The 18,462-nt window shown below is 38.9% G+C and overlaps 1 protein-coding gene across 1 annotated transcript in view; it reads right to left on the bottom strand.

Annotated features, from left to right (window-relative positions):
• Tmem185a (transmembrane protein 185A) overlaps window positions 1-15,862 on the bottom strand; it is a 40,264-nt gene extending 24,402 nt beyond the window's left edge. The window contains exon 1 of the mRNA XM_059250780.1: window positions 15,677-15,862. Within this exon, the coding sequence (XP_059106763.1) occupies window positions 15,677-15,714 (38 nt within the window). The 5' untranslated portion in view covers window positions 15,715-15,862. The remainder of the gene's footprint in view (window positions 1-15,676) is intronic.
• Between the last annotated feature and the right edge of the window lie 2,600 nt (window positions 15,863-18,462).

Raw genomic sequence — 18,462 nt, 5'->3', positions numbered from 1 at the left:
TATCACTCGGGAGGCAGAGATCCGTCTGGATCTCTGTGAGTTCAAGGCAACACTGGAAACACAGCCAGGAAATGGTGGCACACACCTTTAATCCCAGTACTGGGAAGCACTCATGACTTTAATCCCAGGAAGTGGCATGGCTGGGAGGGGAAAGGTATGTTAGGCTTTAGGAAACAGGAACTAAAGCAGTTCAGCTGAGAACCATTTGGGTGAGGACTCAGAGGATTTCAGTCAGAGGATTCTTGGAGTTGGCAACATGAGGTTGGCTGTGGCTTGCTCTGCTTCTCTGATCTTTCAAGTTTCACCCCAATATCCGGCTCTGGGTTTTTTATTAAAAGATCATCTAAGATTCGAACAACAGATCTGACACCCTCTTCTGACCTCTATAGGTATAAGTACACTAGTGGTATACATTTACACAAGTGTATACATATGCATAAATCAAAAATATTTAAAAGAAACAAAAAACACACAAAAGGAAAAATGAACAGTTATTTGTCATATTCATATGATACATTTAAGTGTACATATATAAAATACTTTAAATGGCTGAGTAAATTACAGCTACATCTATATATACACACACTCATATCACAAATAGAAAAGAACTTTGGTAGATGTCTTTGAAATAATATATTACATTGTCAAGCACTTCTAATTCTAGCCTTAGTATAAAAACAGGAATAAGATTTACCTTACCTATTGAGAGCCGCTGGTAGCAAAAGTCCATGAGAGTATACAGCAGTGACTAAAAATAGAGTTCAGAAGGTCAACCAATCAGAACTAAGGGTTCTGTTAGAGGAAACCATCATGCAAGGCATTATGGAATTACTGCCTTTTGAATGAACTGGCTGTCTCTTATTGTAAACTTCTTGTGCAATAACAGCTATGATTCTCCCCATCCATTTACCGTGCATCTCCATGTTACGTGTACATGTAATCTCACAATTGCATCTCAATCTTGGGCACAACTTTCCCTGTACATTTGGGGTAATTGGATAACTGTCCCCAGCTGTGTTTTTTTTTCATTAACATATATCTGGCCAGGGCCACTCTCCAAACAAAAGTATTTCAGCAAAGATACTTTTTTCCAAGGACAAACGCAGAGAAATAAACATTAGCTCATCTCACCCACAGATAGAGAAAAGAACCACTAACAACTAAATCCTCAACTCCTTACTCTCACCCTGGGTTATTTACACAAGACCCTAACTTAAGAGATTTCCTGCTCACATTCCTGGGATGATGTTTTAGCCATTTGCTAGATACTGAGTTAAGGCAGTTACTTCCCACTGACCCAAGGAGACTGCCTACAAGGCCAGGCAGGCAATAGGTGCCAAGCTTCTTTCTTGTGCAAATTAAGTTTTTATTCCTCCTCAGCCAGGTGCTATTCCTAGATTTTCTCCTCAGCAATTACTCTGAGCAAAAGTGCTTTTACTAACCGAATACTACACACTCTGACAGAGGTTGCTTAGCCACCTAGCATATGTCCCCCTCCCTATCAGAAAGCAGCTGCAGCCGGGAAGAGCAGGAAAAGTGGCATCAAAGACAGTTTCTTTCTTGTCACTTATTGACACTAGATGATGGAAAAACTTCTAATGTTTATGAGTTGTTAGATTTCCTAATGTCAAAATGGCCATGTTACCAAAAGCAATCTCCAGATACAATGCTCAATTCCCATTAAAAATTCCAATGACATTCCTCACAGAAATAGAAAAGAAATAACCCTAACATTTATATGAAACAGAAAAGGCTCTAAACACACAAATTAAGTCTGGGCAATATTAGCAATGCTGAAGTACCATAATACCTCATTTCAAATGACATTACAGAGCCACATATAACAAATGTAACATAGTTCTACCATAAAAGCAGACATGTAGACCAATGTAATAGAACAGAGGACTCAGAAATAAGTCCATGCAGCTAGAGCCATCTGATTCTTGACAAAGATGCCAAATACATGAAAAGGATAAAAGCTAGTCAGTTAAATGGTGCTAGGAAAACTGGATAGCCATATGGAGAAAACTGAAACTATATTTCTCATCCTGTACAAAAATAAACTTAAAATGGCTGAGTCCTCAACAAAAGATCTGAAACTTTAAGACTACTAAATGAAAACATATGGAACAGTTCAAGATATAGTCAGTAGCAATGACTTCCAGAAAAAGAATCCAATAGTCTAAGAAGTTATAACAAGGATAGAAAAATAAGATTGCTTTAAATTTAAAAGTTTTTGCACAGTAAAAGAGATATATAACTAAGTGAACAGAGAGCCTACAAAATGTGAGAAAATATTTGCCAGCCATTCAACTTCTGGTATTAATATCCAGAATATATAAAAACTCAAAACATTAGGAGTACATAAGCCAATTAATACATGAACCAATAAACTGAACCAATAATTTCAAACAATGAAATACAAGCAGCCAATGAATACATGATAAAGGGGAAAAGCAAATCATAACTACATTGAGATTTTATCTCATTCCAGACATAATGGTTATCATCAAGAAAACCCTAACAAATTCAAACAAATAAAAATAAATATTAGTTATGATGCAGTGAGTGGGATCTTATTTACTGCTATTGGGAATGTACAAGACCAGCCACTATGGAAATTAGTATATTTAAAAATAGAACTTCCATATGATCCAACTGTACTATGGAGTATAAAATCAAAAGAATTGAAATCAACTTCTAATAAGATAAGCTGAAGAACCAAGTTTATTGTGGCAGTCAGTATTAACAATAGTAAGATCATGGAATCAGCCAAGGTACCCATCAAGGGAATTAATAGAGAAAGAAAATGTGGAATATATACACAACGCAGTCTTATTTGGCCACAACGAAGAATAAAACTATGTCATTTGCAAGAAAATTGATAGAATTTTAGATTATCCTGTTAGGTAAAATACGCAAGACTCCAAAAGACAACTGTTACATGTTTTCTGTCATTTGTGGAAAGTAGAAGAGAAATGACATGAAGGAGGTATGAAATGGGAAAAGGGAAAAAAGGGACAGCAAAAAGGACAATAAAAGGGCTGAATATGAACAAAGTATACTCTATACATGTATGAAGGCTAACAGAACAAATTCATACAAACAACATACTTCATAGTGGTTTCTGAGTCTGAGGAATGTGAATGACTGCTAATGATTATGAGGTGAATAATAAAACATTCTCAATTTACACAGTATTGAATGCTGCACAATTCTGTGTGAATTTTTAAAAACATTGACTTTTCAACTTTAAGAGTGACTCTTGGGGCTAGAGGGATGGCTCAGTGGTTGAGAACACTGGCTGCTTTTCTAGAGGTCCTGAGTTCAGTTCCCAGAACCCACATGGCAACCCACAACCATCTATAATTGTATTCCCATGGGATCTGATGCCCTCTTCTGGTATGCAGATTTACATACAGACAAAACACCATACACACATACACACAAAAAAAAACATAAATAAATCTTTAAAAAAGAGTGAATCTTAAATGTAAATTGGAGACCAAAAAAGTTGTTATTTTAAAAGAACAATAGTAAACACATTATATACTATACAACTACAATTTTACAAAAATCTTATTCTCCAAAACCACTCATTTCCAAAACTGCATTCTAAACCTCACATATTTAGTACGTAGCATCAATTCTATAAGTTTACAAAACATGAAGTGTCTTGCTTCACAGAAGTTAATGCAAATTATAAGATCCACATTTCATTCATTCTATTGTAGTATATTGTTTTAGTTCAAGTATATGAAGAATACCTGGCTTTTCAGAGATACATAGTTAGAAAATAAATGAGTGTTTTAATAGCTCCTTCAGATAATGGTGGGAATTCAAGAGCACACTGCAACTCAATGCATGGTGGTTACTTTTCTGTTCTGAAAACATTTATTTTAAATTATGTGTATGTGTGTCTGGGGGGTGGGTTGTGAATATGAGTGCGATGCCCATGGAGGCCAGAAGAGGATATCAGATTCTGTGGACTGGAGTTACAGGCAGTTGTGAGCCACCTGATGTGGGTACTGGGAATTGAAATATGGTCCTCTACAAAAGCAGTAGGTGCTCTTAACCACTGAACCATCTCTCCAGCCACAGTGGTGGTTTCTTGAAGGTGAACTTCAATAAGTCTGAAATCTCATCAGTGAACTTTTTGTGCTCTGCTATATTAAAATGCATTGGTCTTTCTTGTGAGCTGAGTAGCTCTTTAATCCCTGTATAGCTGTGCAATACTATGAAGGTTGATAGGAAATATCTGTTCACTAAGTTATGAAGATTTTTTCTACAGTATATATTTCACTATACAAGAGCAAACACATCACTTATAACTACCTACTTCACTCAAGTGGTTTAAATGCTGAGGTTGTCCAAGCCAATGGTAGTGTTTACAAGCTTTTGACAAATATCTTATTTTCCTATAAAAATTCAGAGTTTACCATTTTTAAAACTATCATGAATTGTTTTTCCTTGAAATGTCAGGTATACCTCTAGCATTTTCAAGATGTTTGTCAAAGACCCTAATACAAATAACCCTAATACAATTAATCACTTATCTGTTAGTTGTTCTTCTAAATTAACCCAAACAATATTAGGTCCGGCCTATATTGTTTGTTCCGTGGGTCCGCAAAGAGTCTACCAACCAGCTGAGGATTCTAATCTGAGGGATATTCAATGAATCTAAGCACACTGAGTTCTTTAGTCCATTCACTTTATTCTTCTATGGCGATTCTATCTGCACAGTTTCTTTTCTGCTCTCTTACTTAGCTCCTCTCTGTCCCTCCTGCTCTCAGTCCCTTCTGCTGTTCTCTCATCATTCTACCTAGTTCTTTCCATCTCCGTCCTCATCTTTGTTCATTTCCATCAATCCTCCCAGTGCTCTCAGAGAACCAGTATATACACCCACACAGTAATTCTTTGGTAAAGCAATGAGAGGCTTGAAGTTTTCAGGGTCACAGAGAGAGGTGATAAGGATCCACACATAAAGCAATTAACTGTCAGCTTCCAATTACAACCCAAAAGGGGAGTGACTGAAGGGGAGTTCTCTGGTAGGGTCACCTAAAGGCTAAGACCAATTAGGGAATTTATGTGCTCAAACTATAATCTAGAAATGGCTAGGTAGAATGTTAGGGGTCAATAGGTCACAAGAAAGTAAACTGTCTTTGGCGGCGCCACTTTTCCTGCTCATCCCGGCTGCAGCTGCTTTCTGATAGGGAGGGGGACATATGCTAGGTGGCTAAGCAACCTCTGTCAGAGCATGTAGTATTTGGTTAGTAAAAGCACTTTCACTCAGAGCAATTGCTGAGGAGAAAATCTAGGAATAGCACCTGGCTGAGGAGGAATAAAAACTTAATTTGCACAAGAAAGAAGCTTGGCACCTATTGCCTGCCTGGCCTTGTAGGCAGTCTCCTTGGGTCAGTGGGAAGTAACTGCCTTAACTCAGTATCTAGCAAATGGCTAAAACATCATTCCAGGAATGTGAGCAGGAAATCTCTTAAATTAGGGTCTTGTGTAAATAACCCAGGGTGAGGGTAAGGAGTTGAGGATTTAATTGTTAGTGGTTCTTTTCTCTATCTGTGGGTGAGATGAGCTAATGTTTATTTCTCTGCATTTGTCCTTAGAAAAAAGTATCTTTGCTGAAATACTTTTGTTTGGAGAGTGGCCCTGGCCAGATATATGTTAATGAAAAAAAAAAAAAAAACACAGCTGGGGACAGTTATCCAATTACCCCAAATGTACAGGGAAAGTTGTGCCCAAGATTGAGATGCAATTGTGAGATTACATGTACACATAACATGGAGATGCATGGTAAGTAGGGAGACTCATATCTATTACTGCATAAGAAGTTTACAACAAGAGACAGCCAGTTCATTCAAAAGGCAGTAATTCCATAACGCCTTGCGTGATTATTTCCTCTAACAGAACCCTTAGTTCTGATTGGTTGACCTTCTGAACTCTATTTTTAGTCACTGTTGTATAATCTCATTGACTTTCACTACCAGCAGCTCTCAATACTAAATGAAGTATCTCATGTATACAATAGCTTTAAAATCAGGCACACCACTGTTTTTTTCCTGCATTCATTCACTGCTGTATCAATCTACTGCAGACTTACTGTTCTTCCCAATTCATCACATGAAGTATTAAATTAGTTTTATACCCAAATATCAAGATAAAATGAAATTATTGTGTTTTTTCCTGCTTCTGAAGATGGCATTTTTAAATGCAAGTATGTGGAATCCTAATAATCTCTCAAGTTACCTCTAAATGCCATCAAGTTTTAATTGAAAGGGCTAGAGAGATGGCTCAGCACACTTTCTGTTCTTACAGAGGACTCACCTTTGGTTCCCAGCATCCACATGAAAATTAATAGCTTTCTATAACTCCAGTTCCAGGGGATCCAATGTCCTCTTCTGTCCTCTGTGGGTATTGCATGCATGTGGTGCATAGATATACATGCAGGCAAGATACTCATACAGATAAAATAAATAACTTTTGGATTTTCAAGACACGGTTTCTCTGTTGAAACAATGCTGGCTATCCTGGAACTCACTCTGTAGACCGGGCTGGCCTCTAACTCACAGAGATCCACCTGCCTCTGCCTTCTGACTGCTGGGATTACAGGTGTGCACCACCACCGCCCAGCATAAATAAATTTTTTAAAGACACTAATTTGAGGATTAAGTTTCCAAAACACAAAAGTTTGGTGCTATATTCAAACCAAAGAAATGCCTTTAAAATGGAGTTATTACCCACATCTGAATTATTAACATTAGTGTCTTACCACTGGGCAGTATATCATGGATCAGAACACAAAAGCTAATGTCTTTTTTGAAATGTATAAGGAGCTTACTGCTCAGTCTCATGAATAGACACCAAAGAGCTGACTCTAACTATAAAAGTTTTAAATATTATTTTCTGAAAATTAAAAGGATACAATGGGACTCTTTTTAGATTCACTGGTTTTTTCCAGTGAAATCTCCTGGTTTAACTAGAGAGTATGGATACAGGTATATATGAATGCAAGTAACACACACACACACACACACACACACCATACTCTAAGTGACATATTCCTGTTTATGACTTGAGAGACTGGCTCCAACTGACAAACTATTGATATTTTTGCAAACTATTAAAAGGACTATACCTCTTACATTAAACAAAACTTTACTACCAAACTAGAAATATTTTAGTGGAAATTTTTATTAAGATGAAAAATATTTAAGAGCACATAAATAGAATATATATATATATATATATATATATATATATATATATACACAAAAATGCAGATAAAAAAATCATTCTTAAACCATATTAGAAAGGTCCAGGCCAGTAAGAAGATGGACACTCAACTTCTTTATCTCCTATTTATCTCATCTGATTTCTTACACATTGACTCATTAAGATAAATGTAAGTGAAAACATTGTGCAAATAATATATTTTATATATTATTGCTGTAGTATTTATTATTAATGACACAAGTTGTAAAAATCTTATATGGTAATAATTTTCCTCATTGATGGATCACAGTTTAACTATCAGACATGACTAATCATATGTTATCAGTTATACAGCATCTACACCTAAAATTCAATACAAGACCTTTATCTGAAAATTTTAGTCACCTTGTACACTTATGATCCATCACTAGGCAAAGCAACCAGAAAGTCATAGCATAATATTAGTAAACTTAGTTCCCATTGTCCTAAGAAACTAATACTTCTCCAATATACTGCTTCCTTCCTACAACAGAATTTTCCAATGGTTTATGCCAGTTTGTACTCAACATGTATTCATTCAGCACATTTATTCAGTGCCTCAAAGTTATGGCCCTCAAAGAAATCACAGCCAATAAAAACTATGAATATAAGTTATCAAGTAATGGCAATATTTTCAAACCCAGAAATTATACATGCAAATGGAATTTACATCCTTTGACCATTCCCATTGGAGGTAAAGCATTAATTCTACTGTCATTGCTCAAATCATCTTTAGAACATTCCTCTCAAAAGTGCCTTAAGAGCCTGAAGTACATTATTATGAATATAATAAATAGTGCCAAATCTTTGCTGAGAGTGGATTTGAGTTCTGGAAATTGCCAAAATTCAACCAGAGCCAAATTTAGTGAAAAGATATATGATCAAACTAGGTGGCACTATTTTCGTTCAAAAATGATTATTATAATACACCAAGACAGATTTTCTTAAATGATTTGTAGAAGTGACTCTAAAGGCCATTCTAGAATATTAACAAGGGCTCCGAGCAGTGGAATGGGTACATTTTACTTTTCCCAACTTTTTTGAATATATAAATACCAATATAAGGTATGCTTTGTATAATCATTTTACAACTCCTAAATAAAAGGTTCACTTGCTGTAATAAAACGTCATGACCAAAAGCAACTTGGAGAGGAAAGGGTTTTCATCTTACAGTTCCAGTTTAACAGTCCATCACTTAGGGAAGTCAAGGCAGGAACTCAAGCAGACAGAGAACCTAGAAGCAGGAGCTGATGGAGAGGCCACAGATGATGCTGCTTACTGGCTTGCTCCCCATGGCTTGCTCAACATGCTTTCTTACGGAACCTAGGACAACCAGCCTAGGAGTGGTGAGTCCTCTTATATCAATTGTTAATCAAGGAAATGCCCCACAGATTTGTTCACAGACCAATCTGTTGGGGGGGGGCATTTTCTCAATTGAGGTTCCCTCTTTCCAAATGACTCTAGCTGATGCCAAGTTGACAAAACACTAGCCAAAATGGCCCCTCAGTACACTGGACATACTCTATTATAGAAGGAAGGGACATGTAGGGTGGAACAAAAAGCTTCAGAAGAAATCTAACCTGGATTAGAATCCTGATTTGGTTCATAATTGCCTGTTTGACTTTAGAGTAGTCCAGACTCTGTAAAATGAAACTGTTTGGGACCAGAGACGAATCAACAGACAGAACTTGCCACTGGCCTGATGACTTCAAATCCCAGAACCCACATGCTGAAAGAAGAGAACTGACTCCTGCAAGCTGTTCTCTGATCTCCATATGCACACTATGTAATATGTACATCCACACACATATACACACAATCAATAAACAAAAAATGTATTAAAATTAGAAAATAAAATAAGATGAAGCTGTTTTCTGATATGTAGGGCTATTATAAAGAGTAAAGATAATGAAAAGTAAAGTGCCAATACTGTGTTGACACATGGTGGATGCTCTTAAGTCATAGCATTTATTAACAACTATTAATCAATAAAAGTCATGAGAATATTCTATCAGTGTCTTTATACACCCCAACAACAGATGTGCAGTCATTCAGACAGTAATTCATTATCAGTACAGACAGTACACTCATATTGACAGATCAGTGGCCTGCTTTTAAAAAATACAATCTGTAAGGGTTATTTGGAGTAACTAACACTATGTACTTTTTTACAGTGCTGGAGAGAAACAAGCCTAAAGCCCTGCACATGTTAGACAAGAGTTCTACCACTGAACTATACACTAACCTCAACAGCATGTATTAAAAATACATGTATTTTTAAAACACTGCACACATTATCTGCAGTGATCATACAACACTGCCCTTTCTTTTTAAACAATTCTTTTCAAGAAATTTACTTTATTTTGTATGAATGGGTGTGTTGCCTGTATGCATGTCTGTACACCATGTAAGTACCTGGTGCCTGCAGAGGCCTTTAGTGAACTGTCACCAACAACCACATTAATTTTTTTTTTCTGATTTCAGATAAAAGACAACTTACAAAGACTAAAGAATGGCTTCAGAAGATGAAGCATACAATAAGTTTGCAAAGATAATTTACTTCAGTAATATTACATGTGGTGGCCTCAGGTTTGATTTTATTAATAAGAATTTTTAAGATTCATGCTACATCTGGCACCCAACATTCGTGGTACGAATTCACGAAAAAGTGCTCGCCTGTGACCTTCTAGGCCCCAGTTCAGGCCCGAGCTACACTCGGCCGGTTGTGGTGGCGCACGCCAGTAGGATTTGCTGAAGGAGGCAGAGGCAGTTTGAGGCCGGCCTAGGAGGCTTGGGAGAAGCTTCGGCCCGGACTGAGCCACAAACAGTGGTGGGACCATGGAAGCAGTGGCTACTGCTCCACGTTGCCAGCTCTTTCTCATTGTGTTGGTGACTGCGGTGATGCTGCCACCTGGGACGAAGGGTTTACTGCTGCTGGTTCAGAGAAGAATTGCCAGGACCATCGTGTTACAAGAAAGCATCGGCAAAGGTCAGTTTGGAAAAGTTTGTCAAGACAAATGGTGGGGAGAAATTGCTGTGAAGATTTTCTGTTCTAGGGAAGAATGTTCATGGTTCCGAGAGACAGACATTTATCAGACTGTGATTACTCCAAACCACAGAGGAAGCACAAAAAAAAAAAAAAAAAAAAAAAAAGTCTGCAAGGAACCATGACCACGCCTAACAGTGACTTTGAAATCTTCAAAAAGATGACAGGATCCCACAATGACAATCCACATGGACTATGGTAAAGCCGTTAAGCTGGTTAACACCAAGGAAAGATTGACTTTGGACTACAAACTGTTTAGGACAATTTCAAGATGGCTAGCTGAGATGATCCAGCCTGACAGACTACTCGAGCAAGAACTTGTAACAAGCCCTGAACTTTCCTATTATCAGTGACTGGACAAATGATACAGGACTTGACAAGTAACTCAAAAATTTTCTTTTCAAGATTCCCTAAAGATATCTTCACCCCTAGAAAGCAAAAAGAAAAAAGAGAATATAGGTATGAGATATATCATCGAATCTACTCTGAGAAAAAAGATAAAGAAATAATAGGATAAATAGGTACATCACTGAATCTACACTGAAAAAAAAGGAGAAGATATAAAATGACAAAAGGTAGACTACTGAATGTATTATGAAAAGAAAAAAGAAAGAATATGGATATGATAAGATAAAAAGGGAGATTGTGGAATCTACTTTTAAAAAGGAACTACTTGTTTTAAATAAGATAAGTAATGAAAATTTTTTGTCTGAATTTGTCAAATGTTACTGGACTGGACATTGTTATATATAATGGAATTTTTTATCTGAATCTGTCAAATGTTAATGGACTAGACATCATTAATGTAATTTTTGACTGTATATATTGTATATACTTATTAGTTTTTCTTGTATTAGTTACAAGCTTTTTTTAATTTTAGGCAAAAAGAGAGGAAATGTGGTGGTATTGTGTTCCCCAAAATATTGTGTATCCTAATAAACTTATGTGGGGTCAGAGAACAGAAAAGCCACAATATTAAACATAGAGGTTAGGCAGTGGTAGCACACGCCTTTAATCCTAGCATTCCAGAGACAGAAATCCCTCTGGATCTCTGTGAGTTCAAGGCCGCATTGGAAACAGCCAGGCATGGTGACTCACGCCTTTAATCCCAGAAAGCAGCCTTTAATCCCAGGGAGTGGTGGTAGAAAGCAGAAAGGTTTATAAGGCGTGAGGACCAGAAACTAGAAGCATTTGGCTGGTTAAGCATTAGGCTGGTTAAGCATTTGGCTGGTTAAGCTTTCAGGCTTTCTAGCAGCAGTTCAGCTGAGAGCCATTTGGATATGAGGACACAAAGGCTTCCAGTCTGAGGAAACAGGACCAGCCGAGAAGTTGGCCAGGTGAGATAGCTGTAGCTTGTTCTGTCTCTCTGATCTACCAGCATTGACCCCAATAACTGGGCTCAGGTTTGATTTTATTAATAAGACTAAGATTCCTGCTACAATTACATGTCTATGATGATATTTTATTTGTACTGAAATGTGATTTTATTTGTATGCTAACAAATAAAGTTGCCTGGGGGTCAGAGCTAATAGCAAGCCATAGCAGAAGCCAGGTGGTGGTGGCGCACAGCTTTAATCCTGATCACATGACAGACAGATCTCTGTGTGTTCAAGGATACAGCTAGCATGGAAACACATGTCTTTAATCTCAATACCAACCATAGAAGACCTGGAGGTCTGTATAGACAGGCAGTGATGAGGAGGTCATGTGGTTGGGTTTACAACCGATGAGAAGGCAGTACAGAAAGTCAATAAAAAGACAGATACACAGGAAGTAGGTCTCTTTCTGAGGGGAAGGATGACAGCAGCAGTGAAGGGTAAGAAAAATTTTTGAGTATCAGCTCTTAGCTACTGCTCTGACCTCTTGGGCTTTTAACTCTGCATTTGGCTCTGTGTTTCTTATTTAATAAGACTGTTACATCTACACATGTCCACATAACACCCCCCACCCCAAAAGGCATTTTTCAGTCTTTGTTCCAGTATATAATACCCAAGGGATATACCTCACTCGCATCAGGAGCCCACTACAAATGAGCCAGTATGCCAAGCAGAGTTCTCACAGCCTTCCAATGCTGTATAGCTACCAGGGCTGAAGGGCCTTCTCTAAGAAATAACAACTCTACCAAAAGAGCAGACAATCCTGAGGACTTGTGATGTAGTCAGGTTGCCCATTTAAAGCCACATACTCCCAAATCTCTACCTCCCAGGGACATTCTGGAATCAGTTTTCCATTTCTGTATACTTCTAATAGTCTGTTTAATCTGTAAAGATGTTAGAGGCTTTAGGCAGTCAGGATTCTTGGTAGACATAGTATGTTTCAAGAATTTTAACTTGTGCAACTAAAAGGCCATTATGAAAATAAGTTCATGATCAACCAGTTCTGTAGCAGTTGGAAATAGGTAGAGGGTCAGCTGTCAGCCCTTCATAGCTGGGTGCTAAACACTTTTGAATCATTCTGTTACTACTATTTCTAGAAAACTGACAATACTGCAGTGAATTCTCACTGACCAAGACTTGAAAGGTAGGGACCACCAAACCATAACAGTGGCTATTTCTGTGATACATAAATAATCTCCAGAGAACATTCTCCTATACTGTTAAGGTCTTTCCCATCTTGTCAATGGAACAGTTGCACTCTGAAGGGACATAGATAGAGGAAAAATAGTCCATACAATGAGCAGGAAAGCAATCATTGAAAGAAGCAGCTCTAGACTTTTCCTACAGGCTGTGGTGAGTTATAATTCATTTCACAAATACTTACAGAGCCAGCTATTTTCTCATGCAAATAAACAACAGTAATAAAAGTCATGGGTTTGGCCTCACATGGCTTGAATTTCAGTAGGGAAGAGAAATATTAAATAAACAAAGACAAATGCAAGGGCACAGGTAAGTGCTCTACAGGGAACCTATGGATTCTACAGAGATTGTACAAACAAGGAGTAGTGGACCAGGTTGGAGAAGTCAGGACAACATTCTTCAGCAACTATTAAGTGAGCAGAGATTTCAATGATAAATAGAAGTTAATCAAGTCAAGTAGAGGAGGAATCATTCCTATTAAATAAGTAGGTATGATAAAGTCCTAGAGTAAGAGGAACATACATGAATTGGTTGAGAATTAGAGACAGAGAACCAGACAGCAGTATAAAGATCTGAGGTTATTAGCACAGGGTGTTTTCCCTCATTTTGCTCCCCATATATCTGAAAGGATTTTGTCAGCATGGAACAAGATTAAAACACAATGTTAAAAGCTAGATCATCCACAATACATGAAACACCACCAGCTAAGAAAACTCTGACTTAGTATCACCTGGTCATTGTATTCTTGAAACATCTTTAAGGTAACACTGTTCCTTCCCACTAATAACATTGAGTCAGGACAATGGTGGGCTACAAGAGACCTTTAAATTTTTTTAGGGAGAGATGCATTTTACCCCACTTAGAATTCAAGCACTAATAAGTGTATTGATGATCAGTATAAATCTCTTCAAGGTATTTCATTATAATTTTTAAACTTGTATTTGCAGGGAAAAAATGCTAAAGGAAAAACTGGTTAAGGGCATTCATTATAAGTGGACCACTATTTTGCTTCCATAACTCCTAGGTAACTTGGAACATCATCTTGCAGCTTCTGGACTAGCTGATCTGTAATAAAAAAGAACTTTCTATTTGTAACACTGCAATCAGCCATTAATTCAGGTTCAATAGCCTTGTGAAAAATTTTACTCATTCTACAGATGAAACTGACAGATAAGTGAGTTTCCCAAGGACACAAAACAATTCAGCCTTTATTTCTCTTTCTTATCATCCTCTCCAAATAATGAAAATACACAAAGTGTCCAGCTTCAGTACTATCGCAGTTGTCATATAGACAAAACCTAACTCATAGGAGCACCAGAGGAAAAACTATAGTATACTTACTCTAAATGAACTCTCCTCTCTGCAGAATACCTTCAAGGCCAACAGTAATGATCATAGATCAAGGGCAGAATATGAACACAAAGACAAATAAGAGCACCCAGCCACTACCAGTGGCTTTATAATTTAAAATGTCACCACCCTCAAGGAAATTGCACTACAAATAGTCCCCTCTTCTCTCTCCAGTTCCTTTCACGTCCAACAAACAGCCAAGAAAGTGATTTCGCTGGGCTGGAAAAGTTCAGGAATGCACAATACAGCAAATCATCTATCTACCTTCCCTTTACTTCCAGGCTGGGACTGACAAGCATCTTAAGTACCTAGCACAGGACCTAGCACACAGAGCAAGACTAGCTTACTTGAGTGCATGTCTTCGAATTACAAATAAATGAACAGATACTCCTTTTACATAGTAATGGATTTAAAGAGATCAGTGAAGTGAACTCATCTCACAGCTTATTGAAGAAGAGCAAAGAATCACTAGTTAACTATGGCCTGGGCTCCAATCTAGGTCTTGCCTCAGTTTACTTTCAAAGACGTTTTATAAGTGTCTACTATATGACAGATGGGGTGGGTGGGAGGTGCTGTGGAAGGGGACAACCAAGAAGTGGTTTCTGTTTCAGGAGCTCACAGCCCTCAGAGGGAACAGGTTTTTTGTTGTTGTTGTTGTTTGTTTGTTTGTTTTTGGGTTTTTACAACAGTTTGGCAAATGCAAGGACAAGGATTTATACTTTAGCCAATGTTTTCTCCACACTGCCCATTAGGTATTTCAAGTCTGGGAAATAAGCAGTGCAGTATCTACTTCTTGTGAATAAACTTATAGCAAAGGCTAAGATAATGCGTATGGAAATGATCAAGTTCACCCCCAAAGGTATTATGTAAGATTTACCATACCCTGGCAATGACTCTAAAAATTCAGTATCTCAGATATCAGTTCTATAAATAAGCAGAGAAACGGCGGACAGGCATAAATTCAAGGAAAACCCCACGGGCTGGAACTAGAGGAAACATATGGGAAGGTGGTTGGGGAGCGGGGGGGGGGGGGGGGGGGGGAATGTCAGGATCAAGTGAGATGGCCCTGGCTGAGAGAATAGGAACAGGCAGAGCGGTGAGGGGGAAAAAAAAAAGAAAAAAAAAAAGAAATCGAGACAGAGAAGTTGGAATACCAAGAAAAGAAGACGAGTGGAGAGCAATGGGCTTCCCTCCAGGAGGACACAGCTTCAAGCTGGGCAACCTGGGCCACCGTCAGTTGGTTCCAGTTGGTGCGGGAGGAAGAAGCGGATGAACCGACTCTGAGGCCAACACTGCTTTCTGGAGAGCAGCTAGCAGCCATGAGGAGCCTCGGGCCGGTACCTAGGTCCTCAGGCTGCAACACCGTGGCCGCCTTTCCTCTCCCAGCCGCTGCCTGAACCCAAGCCCCCGTCTGGCACCGCCAACGTAACCGCCTCACCTCGGGTTGAAGTCCTGAAAGAGGCCTCTCAGGTTCATGGCGGAAAACTTCACTGAGGCGTCCTCCTCTTTCCCCCCTCCCGCCCCCCGCGCCGCGAAGCCTGCACCTTAGAGCGGGTTCATGCTGCCAAAGCCAGCCGCGTCGCCAACGCCGCCACCAGCAGAAACCCAAGCAACCAACCGCCTCTGACACTCCTTCCGGCTTCCGTAGCTAGGATGCGCATGCGCTCTAAGCCTCGTCCCAGAGCTCGCCAGACCCGGAGGTTACAGGCTGGCTGGCTGTGGTTATATTTGCTCCCCAGTCCCGGCCTGCCGGGCAGAGCGACTACAAAAAGAGGAGGGAAGGCATGGAGAACCTCAGAGGTGGGGAGAGCTGACTGTATGGAAGCCCTTAAGGAGAGTGAACGCCAAACAGGAGTCCCATGGTGAGATCATCGCAGACACCCGACCCCTTGGCCACCTGTCACCCAGACCCGTACTGAGGGTTTCCCCAAAATTGACTGAACCTTGAGCTACATCTACCTGAGTTGCCAGTAAATCCAGTTTGCATATCAACTTCCTTTCCATGCCCCTAGCGTAACCAGATGATCCTGACTATTCCAAACTCACATTATCCGGCACCAAAGTCATTTACCTTGTCAACCATTTTCCCATCCTGGGTCCCCACTGTGATTGGCAGCAGGTCTATTCATCGGGATGCCCAAACTGGAGATGTAGAACTCATCCTTATCCTAATCTAGTTCAAGAGTCTCCTTGGCTCCTGTCGGGACTTTGTAGTGGCTTCAAATCTGGCTTTTTCCACTCCCAGCCATACTATTTAGAACTGCCAGGTTCATCTTATTGGCAAGTTAACACCTTGGGGGCTCAGATTTTGTCCTCTGCAAAATGGAGATGAAAAAAAACCTACTTTTCCACCTTGGTTAGGAAACTTCAGAGAGATCATACATGATGCATAGCCTACCATATGTTAGATGCTCAAAGAATGCTGTTGCTCTTTTAGGTGACAACCTTTTTAAAGGATTCTATTTGCTTTTTAAATCCAAGAATACAGCCTCATAACAGAGGACTTAGTCTACCATCTTTACTTGCAACCAATTTAAGAGTTGTTGTTGTTTTCATGAGCACACCAATACCTTAAACATTAATCTGGAATCATTATGGGTAATAGTCATACTTCGTTACAATAGCTGAGTTTCATGAATGGCAATTTTATGTTGGTTAGCCCCAGGGGAAGTTTAAGAAGGTCACAGTTTGGAGAATCATACTTTGCCGTGATGTATCATCTTTCTTCTGGAAACTTGAAAACATTCCACAAGTGGTAATTATGATCCCTAACACCCACTGAGAAATGGATATTATTGTATGAGTGGTTTATGAGTGAGTAACCTGAATGAAGCATCCAGCTGCTGAAGCACCATGACCCTTTCTCAGAAATTTTGATGCACCTTGTTGTGGAATATTCCTTTACACTATGTGAAGATATCTCACTGTGATTGGTTTAATAAAAAGCTGAATAGCCAATAGCTTGGAAAAGTTTCCAGGCACACAGGACGCTGGGATGAAGAAGGGATGAGAAGCCAGCCAGATATAGGACAAGTCAGACACACAAAATGGGATAGAGGTAAAAGCCACATGGTAGAACATAGATTAATAAAAAATATGGGTTAATTTAAGTTATAAGAGGTAGTTAGAAACAAGCCTAAGCTCTCAGCCAAGCTTTCATAATTAATAAGAAGTCTCCACATGGTTATTTGGGAGCTAGCTGGCAGGACAGAAAAAGTCCAACTATAGCACCTTCCTTGACCATCCTCCAGATGATGCCCAATGTCTAGCCCTGAGGACTCTCCTAGTGAATAGTAAAATACAGAAAAGCTAAAGTATAGAGAAACTTGCATAATGTGTCCTGTACAAAGTAGCTAGTGAAGGTGGAGGAACAAAGATGCAACTTAACATTCCAGCAAACTAGAGGTTACACTGCTAACAAAAGTTAACTGCCAATGTACAGAGTAGCCAGCGTCACCTTATTTCCTGAGGGTTTCACCTCAAGCAGACATCAAGAAAACAGCTTGTCAACTCTAATGCTTGAATAACTTGTATCACAGTTTTCTCAAAAGCTTCACAGAAAGTGGCCAGGCCAGTTACTTAGAGTCCAAATGCTACTTTTGGTGAATTCTTGGGTATTCCTGGAACTGAGATACTTTTCTACAGGCTCATGAATTCAATTTTAGTAGTTCTCTCTACGATAGGCCATGGGGACTTCTTATCCTGAATACCATGACAAAAGTATGCCAACTATTGTCATTATGTTCTTTTATTTTGACAAACCCAGTTGCCATGAAAAATACTGAAGGAATTGGACTATCACAAAGTCCGGATCTTCAGTCTTCAAGATTGGGAGTTACCTTGACTGCCTCAAATGCACTAGATGCCTAGCCCTATGCTCTACTAGTATTCACATTGGCCTCTGTGACATACTTCTGAAGATCAGAGACTTAAAGGAGAGAATCATAGTGCATTATGACACTTAAATTAAGAGACCTGGATTAGAGGAAGGAAGCTTTTCTTTGTGGTTCAGATATACACACTACCAGTGGTTCTTCCATGGGCTTCATTAGTAAAGTGGAAAGGGTATAGATTTAGAAGACTTAGATTAAACACTAGTTTTACCACTAAATTCAGTGGGAGAAGTGACAGCTAGTATCTATTCTTGGACCTATTAAAGTGTGTTGATCTATCCTAGAGGATAGATTGACAAATTCTTCGGACAAGAAACAGATACCAGTTCCC

This window comes from Peromyscus eremicus, chromosome X, assembly GCF_949786415.1.
Source record: "Peromyscus eremicus chromosome X, PerEre_H2_v1, whole genome shotgun sequence".
Taxonomy (NCBI): domain Eukaryota; kingdom Metazoa; phylum Chordata; class Mammalia; order Rodentia; family Cricetidae; genus Peromyscus; species Peromyscus eremicus.
This window is presented reverse-complemented; position numbering and strand designations above follow the sequence as displayed.